The following is a 12,161-nucleotide window of genomic DNA, read 5'->3' as shown; positions in this document are numbered from 1 at the left end:
ATTAGTTGTTCAAAACATTACAAAGCTCTAGACATATCATATTTCATACATTTGATTCAAGTAGATTATGAACTCCCATTTTTACCCCGTATACAGATTGCAGAATCACATCGGTTACACATCCACGTTTTTACATACTGCCATACTAGTGTCTGTTGTATTCTGCTGCCCTTCCTATCCTCTACTATCCCCTCTCCCCTCCCCTCCCCTCCCATCGTCTCTCTCTACCCCATCTACTGTAATTCATTTCTCTTTTTTTTCCCTTTCCCCTCACTTCCTCTTATATGTAATTTTTTTTTTAACAATGAGGGTCTCCTTCCATTTCCATGCAATTTCCCTTCTCTCTCCCTTTCCCTCCCACCTCTCGTCCCTGTTTAATGGTAATCTTCTTCTCATGCTCTTCCTCCCTGCTCTGTTCTTAGTTACCCTCCTTATATCAAAGAAGACATTTGGCATTTGTTTTTTAGGGATTGGCTAGCTTCACTTAGTATAATCTGCTCTAATGCCATCCATTTCCCTGCAAATGCCATGATTTTGTCATTTTTTAGTGCTGAGTAATACTCCATTGTGTATAAATGCCACATTTTTTTTTTTTATCCATTCATCTATTGAAGGGCATCTAGGTTGGTGCCACAGTCTAGCTATTGTGAACTGTTTATTTGTTTATAGATAATTAATTCATCTTTATCCTGTATATCCTATAATCTGCCAATTCACTTAATTTCTTCTTTTTCTTTTTTCTTTTTCTTTTTGATATCAGGGATTAAACCCAGGGGCATTTAACCACTGAGCTACATCCCCAGCCCTTTTCGTATTTTATTTAGAGATAGGGTCTTGCTGAGTTACTTAGGACCTTGCTAAATTGCTGAGGCTGGCTTTGAATTTGTGATTCTCCTGCTTCAGTGTCCCCAGCCATTGGGATTACAGGTGTGCATCACTTCGCCTGACTCAATTTCTTCTTCTTCTGTTTTTTTTTTAACCCAGCCCCAGTTTATTAGAAAAGGTGTGAACAAGGCCATATCAACAGGAGTGGCCCTTCCCAGCCCTCTATTCACTCTACCTGTATCCTAGTTGTTGTGCCTCCTAGGACACAGCTTCAAGTGGCCTGGGCAGCAGGGTCTCTAAAACCTACTCTACTCAATTAATTTAATTTCTTAATTTTTAAAGATTCTAGTTTTTGTTTTTTAAGTTCTGGGGATAGAACCCAGGGCCTTACACATGTTAGGCAAATGCCCTACCCCTGAACTATACCTCTAGCCCTTTAAAAAAATTTTGTGTCTGTGTGTGTGTGTGTGTGTGTGTGTATGTGTGAGATAAGGTCTCAATTATCTAGGCTGATCTGGAACTTGTGATCCTCTTGTCTTGCCTTTCAGGTAACTAGGATTATAGGCATGTGCTACCACATTTGGCCTTTAATGTATATTTTGAAATGGTGGGGTTTTTTGTTTTGTGACTGAGGATTGAACCCAGGGGTGCTTAACCACTGAGCCATATCCCCAGCCCTTTTTTTCTTTTAATATTTATTTTTTTGTAGTTGTACACAATAACTTTTTATTTTTATGTTTTCATGTGGTGCTGAGGATCGAACCCAGGGCCTTGCACAAGCAAGGCAAGTGCTCTACCTCTGAGCCATAACCTCAGCCCCTCCCCAGCCCTTTTGACTTTTTATTTTGAGATAGCATCTCGCTAAATTGCTTGGGACCTCGATAGGTTGCTGAGGTTGGCCTCAAACTTAGATCCTCTTGTCCAGCATTCCAAGTTTCTGGAATTAGAAGTGTATACCACTGAGCCAGGTCAGGACTTTTTAATTTAATGAGAGGTTTGATCTTGTTTAAAAGTCACAGAGGAGGATTAAAGAGAAGCTGAGCATATAGGAGAAATCTTTAGGGTTTGTTGGGACAATTACATGGAATCAGTTTCAAGTTATTTTAGAGGAATAAGCCTTGTGTTATAGAGAGCAACTTTCCCATTTTAAGAGGAGAGAGACAGGGCTTGAGCTATGGCTATAGCTTAGTGGTAGTGTTTGCGTAGCATGTGTGAGACACTAGGTTGGTCCTTGGCACCACATAAAAAAAAATAAAGGTTATTGTGTCCACTTACAACTAAAAACAAAAAAATGACAGAGGATAGATTTGCTGAATTTCCTGATTATGTGTTTTTTACATAGGAAGATGAAGAAATACCTATCATATGTTGTTTCCTCTCTAGTGTAAGATGAGATTGCTTGTTGAAGGTGAGGTGTAGGACTAGGCAGGGACTGAGTTCAAAGAGAACGAAGATTTGAAATAGTCTTTGTAGAGTAGGAGAGCAAGTGGAACAGAAAAATGTTATTGGGGGCCCTTTGAGCTGATATTGTGAATTCAGTTTATGAGCCTAATTTTGTGACTATGGCTGCTCCACAAAAAGTGAGCTATTGCATTGAGTAGATTGTTGAGTGGTATTTAATGATGAAACATGGAATCCAAACTGGTTAAGGAGGGAAATTAATAAAGGAAAATGTCGATGGATGGGGGAAAATAGAGATGTAATGAATTAGCAGCTACTAGGAGGTTGAAGAGCTTATGGTTGAAAAACTATAGATCAGCTCTAGCAGTCTGTTTTGCTTTTGTAATATCTTGATTGATTCTGTGCTTTTTAAAATAAAAAAAATTGGGGTGTGGAGCATGGTGGTATAGGCCTGTAATCCTAGCTATTCTCCTATAATCCCAGCTGCTGAGGCAGGAGGATGCAAGTTCAAGGTCAGCCTCAGAAATTTAACAAGACTCTACCTGAAAACAAAAAGGGCTGTGTTGAGTAGGTCTGCAGCATAGTGTATGCCTAGTATGTTCAAGGCCCTGAGTTCAATCCCTAATACCCTCTTCCCACAAAAAAATTTTTGCTGAAGGACAGTCTGAAATGAGGAAAGTAATTGCTTGAATATACTGTTATTTTATCTGCATTTGCTTTACCTAGCGGAATTGTTTATAGGAATCAGTTTTCTTATTTTGAACTATTTACTTTTATTTCTTAGAGTTATTCTTTTTTTTTTTTTAAAGAGAGAGTGAGAGAGGAGAGAGAGAGAGAGAATTTTTTTTTAATATTTATTTTTCAGTTCTTGGCGGACACAACATCTTTGTTGGTACGTGGTGCTAAGGATCGAACCCGGGTCGCACGCATACCAGGCGAGCGCGCTACCACTTGAGCCACATCCCCAGCCCTCTTAGAGTTATTCTTATGTTCATCAATCTGAGTACCATGAAAAAATTTTTAAAATAATTTGTGTTGAGAAAAAACTTATGTTTAGGGGGTTGGGGTTATGACTCAGCAGTAGAGCGTTCGCCTTGCACATGAAAGGCCCTGGGTTCGATCCTCAACACCACATAAAAATAAATAAATAAATAAAATAAAGTTATTGTGTACAACTACAAAAAAAATTTTAAAAACCTTATGTTTAGGAAAAGCTGCCAGAATACTACAAAGATTCCCATAGCCCCCTCACCAAGATTTCCTATATCCTTGGCTGTTTTTATTAAGGAATGAAGATTTTACATGATATATGATGACCTTTACCCTGGTTTCATGTGATTTCCTCATGATTAGACTCAGCTTATACACTTGTCAGGATTACACAGACTAGTGCTCTGATCTTTTCAGCGCATCACAAAAAGAGGCACGTAAGGGGCTGGGGCTGTAGCTTAGTAGTAAAGCGGTTGCCTCATAGGTGTGATGCCCTGGGTTTTATCCTCAGCACCAGATATAAATAAACAAACAAACAAATAGATTGTGTTCGTCTACAACTAAAATATATATATATTTAAAAAAAAAAAAAAAAAGGCATGTGACATTCACCTGTCCCACTGATGGAAAGTTAACCTTGATCAGTTGGGTATGTTTGTGTCTGCCAGACTTTTTCATCTTAAATTCCCCCCTTTCCTTTTGGATTACTTAATATTTTACGGACAAGCTTTATTTGTTTATTTTGTGATAATGAGGATTGAACCTGGGGTTACTTTCTGACTACATCCCCAGCCTTTTTTATGTTTTATTTTGGGACAGGGTCTCCCTAAATTGCCCAACCTGGCCTTGAAGTTGAAAACCTCCTGGGTTGCTGGGATTATAGTTATATGCCACCATGCTTGGGTATTTTTATTTTTTAACAGTATTTCACATGCAAGGCAAATGCTTTTAACACTGAGCTACATACCCAGCCCTTTTAAAACTTTTTATTTTGAGACAGGGTATTGCTAACTTGTCCAGGCTGGCCTTAAACATTTGCTCAACCTTCCTTAGCTTCCTGAGTAGCTAGAACGACAGGTATCATGCCTGGTCAGCAAGTATTCTAAAATAATGCCAATAATTATTTTTCATCATACCTGCAGCTATTAGTCTTAACCAATTCTGAATTAATCACACTATGATGCCTACAAAATGGTGATTCTGCTTTGCAATCATTCTTTTGCTGTGTGGTAGTTTGCTTTTGCATCTTATGTTTGTTTATTTGCTTATCTCATTACTGTTTTATTCAGTGGGCTATATCCTTTAATGTTATTTATTTTCATGCTCAAATTGTTTTTTGTTTTTTGTGGGTTTTTTTGTGAGAGAGAGAATTTTAATATTTATTTTTTTTAGTTTTCGGCGGACACAACATCTTTATTTGTATGTGATGCTGAGGATCAAACCCGGGCCTCACACATGCCAGGCGAGCATGCTACTGCTTGAGCCACATACCCAGCCCACTCAAATTGTTTTTAATTTGGCCAATGTGAGCCTCTTGGCTTGGTTCCTATATCCCTTTGACATAGCCTCATGATTTTTGAGCATATCTTACTTTTTTGAACAGGAAGATGTTCCAGGTTCCTCTTTTACTTGCCTTGCTTCAGCTCTGTAGTCAGGTACTTTTCCAAAGAAACCTAGTTGCTTTTCGTGGAGCATGGTTTTTTAGAGACCAAGATCTGTGTGCTCATTGTGTTCATTGTTCCTGATATGTCACTGCTTCTAGGCCGTCTCAGTAGATAAAACTTGGACATGCTTTATATATAAATACACATATATCTAGAAGAAGGAAGCGAGCATGCAGAACTCCATCCTGTCTGGGTCCTCTACCCTGACTGTAGGTGACTTCAGGGTAGGCACGCATTACCTTCACATTACCTTCAGCTCTCAGTCCTACAGAAAGGTTTGGAGGAACTAGGTCAATTTCAAGAGTCCTTTAAAACTCTAATTTGTGATGTTTTAGCCAAGAAACTAAAAACAAAACATAATGAATTCCTGGGATAAAAAGTATGGCTATAGAGTGGAAATTCTTTGGGAGCTTGCCTTGAATGCCTTAGTACAGGGGTGCATTAGTAAACTCAGCCATAGAAACTTCAGTAAGCATCAGCTGGGGCCTCAGTATCGTGAATGCACTGTTCCCATTCTAGAATGCAAGATACTGTAGCCTATTTTTTTTGTGTGTGTGTGGTGCTAGGGCTACATATGCTCCACTTTCTCTGGTGATAGTGGTTAATCTAAAGGTGGGGAAGAATGCAAGGTGGTCCCCTAAATCTCTGATATGTTGAATTTTGTCCCCACAAAAGATAGATTAATGTTCTAATGCCCAGTACCTCAGAACATGTCCTCATTCAGAGATAGAATTCCTGCAGATGCGATTAATATGAGGCCCCTTAATCCAGTATGACTGCTGTCTATGTAAGAGGAGGACGGGAGACACAGAGACATGGACATGATGGGGGAAAGCCCTGAAATGAGGGACCCTGAGACTGGAGTGAGGTATCTAAGCCAAGGAACACCAAAGGCTGCCCCAGAAGCTGTGAGAGACCAGAAGGCTTTTTCTGTATCTATTGAGATCATGTGATTTTGTCCTTGATTCTATTTATGTCTATTACGTTTTTTTTTTTTTGTAAATGTTGAAACATCTTTGCAGCCCTAAAATGAAACCAACTTGATTATGATGTTTAATCTTTTTAATGTGCTATTGAATTTGATCTGAAAGTGTTTGTTAAGGATTGTCACATCTTTGTTCATCAAGGATATTGTCTTGTAATTTTCGTTTCTCGATGTGTTTTACCCAGTTTTGATTTCATTGTGATACCAGTTTTGTATAATGAGTTTGGAGGCATTCCCTCCCTTTCTATTTCAAGTACTAATTAGATAATTGGCCTTAGTTGTTTTGGTATGTTTGTTTATATATTGTATGGTACTGGGAATTGAACCCTTGGGTGCTCTATCACTGAGTTACACCCCCAGCCCTTTTTATTTTGAGGGAGGGTCTCATTTAGTTCCCAGGCTGATATTGAACTTGCATTTCTCCTGCCTCAGCCTCCTGAATTGCTGGGGTCATAGATAATGTGCCACTTTGCCTGGCTGCTGTTAGTTCTTTAAAGATCTGGTAAAATTCAGCTGTGACTCTATTACGTCCTGGGTTTTCTCTGTTGGGAGGCTTTTATATATATATATATAGTTTTCAGTAGACACAACATCTTTATTTTATTTTACGTTTTTATGTGGTGCTGAGGATTGAACCCAGAGCCCCACACATGCCAGGCGAGTGCGCTACCACTTGAGCTACATCCCCAGCCCACTTCATCTCTAATCTTATTAATTGAATTCTTCCCTCTGGATTTCTCAAGGGAGCATGACCCTCCCATCACATTGAGGACTGACTTCTATACCCCAGATATGTGAGACAATAAATTTTCATTATTTTGAGCTAAAACACACACACACACACACACACACACACACACCTAAAACTATTTTTTCAATATATAATATATATGCATATTTTATATTAACACTTTGTATTTCTCTCCTTGGAGTTTACTTCCTGCTCTTGGAACACACTAATTTAGCTACAACTATACCTCTTTTCCCTGTTTCCTCCTATTAACAAAAGAAAAAATATATCTCCTCTGTTCTAAAATTAATTTCTCTAATCTGGCTTCAAGACTCTTCTTCCAGGGCTGGGGTTGTGGCTCAGTGATAGAGCGCTTGCCTCGGATGTGTGAGGCACGGGGTTTAATTCTCAGCACTACATATAAAAAATAAAGGTTCATCAATGACTAATAAAAATATTTTTAAAAAGACTCTTCTTCCGCTCATTTCACTCAAGATATTGCAATTCTAACTATCTGGCAGTTAGGAAAGGATATATAAGCTGTGATATACCACCCACTACAGTCCTTCCCCTACTACCACCACTCCAGCCTTCCATTCTCCACCACCCTTTCACCTCTTCCACTTCTACCATTGTAGTCAAGATTCCTGTGATTCATAATCTAATGATAAGCCAGTTAAGCTGGGTGCAGTGTTATATGCCTGTAATTCCAGCAGCTTAGGAGGCTGAAGCAGGAAGATCCCAAGTTCAAAACCACCCTCAGCAACTAATCGAGGCCCTGTCTCAAAATAAAATACAAAAGGGACTGGGGATGTGGCTCAGTGGGTAAGCAACCCTGGGTTCAATCTCTGATACCAAGAAATTTAAATAAAGATAATTCAGTGAGATAGACATCAATTTTCTGCTATTATATTGGAAACAATACATTTACAAGTTCTTTGGTTAACTTTTTGAAATGTGGCACTGATTTTGTTTTCTAATTACAACATAAATGAGTGTTTAACAACAACAACAATAACAAAAAAACCCTGGGGATGGAGATGTAGTTCAGTGGTAGAGTATTGGCTTAGCATGCTGGAGACTCTGCATTAGATTCCCAGCACTGAAAACAAAACAAAATAGCAAGGGAAAAAACTGTCCTTCCACCTACAGATATCCCGTTAACATTTTGGTGGATGTCCTTCAAGTCATTGTTTAAAAATACATATTTGTTTTTATTAATTAATATGGCAGGCTTTTATATTAGTGTTATATAAGCAAAAAAAGAATTCGACTAGCTAACATCTTAGATGGGTGATTAATTTTTAAGTTAAATTTTAGTATTTATTTTCTAGGTATTTTATTCTTTTAAGTGTTTATAACCTTAGCTCTTCTTTTTCAAATCATTTTCTAAAGTCAAGATACATCTGAGAAATCTCAGGACTGTGATGTACAATTTAAAGCAAAGCGTGATTTTCTAATGAGTGGTTTGCCAGATTTGTTGAAACGACAAATTGCAAAGAAAGCTGCTGTTCTGGATGTGTACAATTCATTGAGTACCAGTTTCCAGAAAGTTGTTCATATACAACAAAAAGATGATGGTAAGTTTATTATTATTGAACATTTACTCTTTTTTAACTGTTAGAAGTAATAAAAACTATATAGGTAGTTTAAAATGAGGCTAAGTTTTCTTAGCCTCAGGTCATTCTTTTATATGTTTCATCCGCTTTTCCTTAGCCTTTTACTCAGTTTAATGAGAATGGAGGTTTGCAGAGCAAGGAAGCCAAAGGGAACCTTCCTCCATACCTTGTCAGAAACATGCAGGAAAGTGTGAAGGACCTTGAGTGAATATTCTCTAGACAGGTGCTATGTTCTAAAAGGAAGGTAGTTCCTCTCTGAAATCAGAGCAGATCATCTTTGTTTCTCTGAAGTGCTGGGAATTTAGCTCACTGGGAGAGCACTTGGCCTAGCATGCATGAGGCCCTGGGTTCCATCACCAGCACTCTTTAAAGAAAAAAAAATGTGTGTGTGTGTGTGTTTGTAAGTAAACACACATACACACATTTGTCCTGTCCATTATTATTGTATGCTCAGAGAAATCCATTCACATCCTTTCAGAACAGTTTCAACTATTTAGTACCATATTACTCTCTTCATAGAATACACAGGTAACAAGTAGCAAGGAAGCTGTGCAGAAGTATCTTATTCCATGGTGTCAGCCTAATCATAATCCAGTTTTATTTGGATTCAGATGCTATAACAACCATAACCTTTACTTACAGTTTTTAGTTACTGATAAAGTACAAAAAAGGCTTTTATCATTACATCAGCATTACTTCTACCCAGAGATGTTTTTGTTTCATTTTATTTTGTAGCTTCAAGGTTCTGGGGCTGGTGTTGTAGCTCAGTGGTAGAGTGCTTGCCTAGCAAGCATAAGCACTGGGTTTGATCCTCAGTACCACATAAAAGTAAATAAGTTAATAAAATAAAGATTTTTTTAGAAAGACAGGTTCAACTCAGCTGGTTTTGAGGTTTGGTTTTGTGCATTCCTCATGACCATGAAATGCATATTGTTTTCTATTCTTTTTTCTTTTCCTTTTGTGTTTCTGACCTTATTACCTAGTAAGTTTTGTTCAGCCTCTTTTGGTATAGGGAATTTCTCAGTCTAATAATTTTTTCTGCTTTTCCCTATTTTGCATTTCTGCCACTGTCATTAAGTTGATGAAAAAAACCCTTTTTTTGTGTGTGTTCTTGGGAACCAAACCCAGAGCCTCATGCATGCTGGGCAATTACTGTAACACTGAGCTATATCCCCAACTCAACCTTTTTTAATATCATGTTTAAGTATAAAAATGGATTGTGCTTTTTTTTTTTTTTTTCCTGAATTCGATTTTTCAAAGAAGTGCTACTATAAAACTTAGCATTCTTTCTTTCTTTTTTGTTGGGGGCAGGTGTTGCTAAGGATTGAATCCAGGGACATTCTACCATTGAGCTATATTTCCAGTCCTATTTTTCATTTTCAATCAGGGTCTGCCTAGGCTGTCCTTAGATTTGCAATCCTCCTGCCTCAATCTCCAGGGTCACTGGGATTATGGGTGTATATTTCCATGCCTGGCCCAAATTTAGTATTTTTGTTTTTAGATGAGCAGATGAGGCAAGAACTGGGGGAATCCCCTTTCTTTTACATCCTTAATAATTATGAAGTACTCATTGTTAAGTGGAATTCTGCTGAGCACTTATCTCACTCATTTTACCACACTCATTTGGAATCTTGTTCATATGAGAATGATAGTTGGCAGAATTTGGATTGGAATACAGATTTGACTTTAAAGTTTAAACTTTAAATGAGTTTGCTAATACCTCCTAAAATCCTAAATTTTTTTTAAATATTTATTTTTTAGTTTTAGGTGGACACAATATCTTTATTTTATTTTTACTTGATGCTGAGGATCGAACCCAGTGCCTCACACATGTTAGGCGAGCACACTACCACTTGAGCCACATCCCCAGCCCCAAAATCCTAAAATTTTTACCCTAAGTATCAAAACTGATTAAAAAAGAAATGAAAGATTGCTAATATGTGCTTCTTTTAACAACTGGGAGGAATTTTTATTAATTGTATTTGTTAGAGGTGAGGATATTGTTCCCTTTGTACTCATTTGGGTTTTTGGTACTTTTATGATAACTATGTGGTTGTCACATCATTTTTGTTTGTTTTTTGTGGTGTTAGGATTTATCAAGTCTTTTCATATTCGACATTCAATAAATACAGTATAAAAAGTTAATTAAGATAGTTTTTCTGTTTCTCTTCAGGGTGTTGGTTATGGAATTTGAAACTACCTTCTTGTCCTCTGTTAACTACATTTAAGGAGTCTAATACTAAAGTAATAGATCTCTCAAAATGTGTTATTGCTCTTGGTGAATTTTCAACATTGAATTCAAATTCAAAAAGTAATTCTGCTGTCATGGTAAGTACTAGAGAGCTAATCTGTTGTTGTAGGGCATTTTCTTCACATCTTTCAGAGGAAAAAAATTAGATGCTACTTTTTTAACCTAGAATTCCTTTTCTTTCCCTAATGTCCAATTTTTTTTAAAGTGTATCTAATTGAAATACAGATTTCTTTTAAATATTCACAGAGTTACACATGTGCACGTGCACACACACACACACACACACACACACACACACACACACATACACATACATGATTTCAGTTCTAGGGATTGAATCCAAGGACAATCTAGTTCTGGGCTACATCCCCATCCTTTTTTTTTTTTTTTAAGAGAGAGAGTTTTTTAATATTTATTTTTTAGTTTTCGGTGGACACAACATCTTTATTTTATTTTTAATGGTGCTGAGGATCAAACCCAGCGCCCCACGCATGCCAGGTGAGCGCGCTACCGCTTGAGCCACATCACCAGCCGCCCCTATCCCTTTTTAATTTTTTTAAATTTTGAGACAGGGTCTCCCTAAATTGCCTAGGCTGGCCTTGAACTGGCCATCCCCCTGCCTCAGCCTCTGGGATTACAGGCATGTGCCACCACACCCAGTAAATACAGAGCTTGAAAAACATTTTAAGAATTAATAATAGCCTGGCTGGAGATGTGGCTCAAGCCATAGTGCGCTGGCCTGGCATGCGTGCGGCACGGGTTCAGTCCTCTGCACTACATACAAACAAAGATGTTGTGTCCGCCGAAAACTAAAAAAAAGATAAATATTAAAAAATTCTCTCTCTCTCTCTTTCTCTTTTTTTTAAAAAAAAAAGAATTAATAATAGCCAACTTCAAAGAAATGTTAGATTATATAGCACAGTTAGATGCTTTATAAGTCAGCATTGTTTAATAGGTGTCTAAAGTACAATTACTTGTAAAGAAAAAATATATGAAATAAGTCTTTCAAAAATTATGCAAGTGCAGCTTTGTGTTTAATGACTAAAGCTAATCCATCATTTATATTGACTTAATGTAAACAGAACATAGTTGGTAGTTTTGTGATTAACATGCATAAATGATATGTGTTTGCTATTATGCATTTTATTCTTCATTGCAGCTTATAAGGACAAGGAAGAATTTTACTAAAGAAGTAAGAAATCTTTTGCTAGAAGAAATTAGGTGGTCAAATCCTGAATTTTCTGTGGGAAAATATTTTCCCTTGCTTCTAAAAAAACAAATTGAGCACCAGGCACTTTCTGAATATCATGGTAAACAAGGTTAGTGATCATTGTTATCATTAATGTTAATATTTTGGTTTTGAAACATAAAGACTTAGGCTTTGACTCTTAGAAGCGGCCACCATAGACAGAACATTGCTTACAGATGGCAAGGAGAAACGTTAACTTCAAGCAAAGCATCTTGAGCAATGCAATATTAGTGCCTGCCAGCTTCCGTAGATGTCAATCCAAAGACAGTTTTAATTATAAATCATTCATTTAAGGAAAGCCAGATAAGAGGATTTTAACTTACATATCTTATACAAAAAGCACTCAAATATTAAAAGTCTCAGCTTACTTTCAGTATGTCACATTCCATTCTTACCTTTTCTTAATGTCATAAGACTACAGGCTATTTAGAAGTGATATGAAAATTA

At 37.2% G+C, this 12,161-nt stretch overlaps 1 protein-coding gene across 3 annotated transcripts in view; it reads left to right on the top strand.

Moving 5' to 3' along the window:
• The window catches only part of Atad5 (ATPase family AAA domain containing 5), a 67,240-nt gene that overhangs the window by 23,359 nt on the left and 31,720 nt on the right, over positions 1 to 12,161 (top strand). For all 3 annotated transcript variants that reach the window (XM_040269147.2, XM_021728070.3, XM_078042493.1), the window contains 3 exons: positions 7,991 to 8,175; positions 10,388 to 10,542; positions 11,625 to 11,784. In XM_040269147.2, the coding sequence (XP_040125081.2) occupies positions 7,991 to 8,175; positions 10,388 to 10,542; positions 11,625 to 11,784 (500 nt within the window). The remainder of the gene's footprint in view (positions 1 to 7,990; positions 8,176 to 10,387; positions 10,543 to 11,624; positions 11,785 to 12,161) is intronic.

The sequence above is a fragment of the Ictidomys tridecemlineatus genome, chromosome 3 (genome assembly GCF_052094955.1).
Source record: "Ictidomys tridecemlineatus isolate mIctTri1 chromosome 3, mIctTri1.hap1, whole genome shotgun sequence".
Lineage (NCBI taxonomy): Eukaryota > Metazoa > Chordata > Mammalia > Rodentia > Sciuridae > Ictidomys > Ictidomys tridecemlineatus.
Note: the sequence above shows the minus strand (reverse complement) of the source record. Positions and strands in the feature narration are given on the sequence as shown.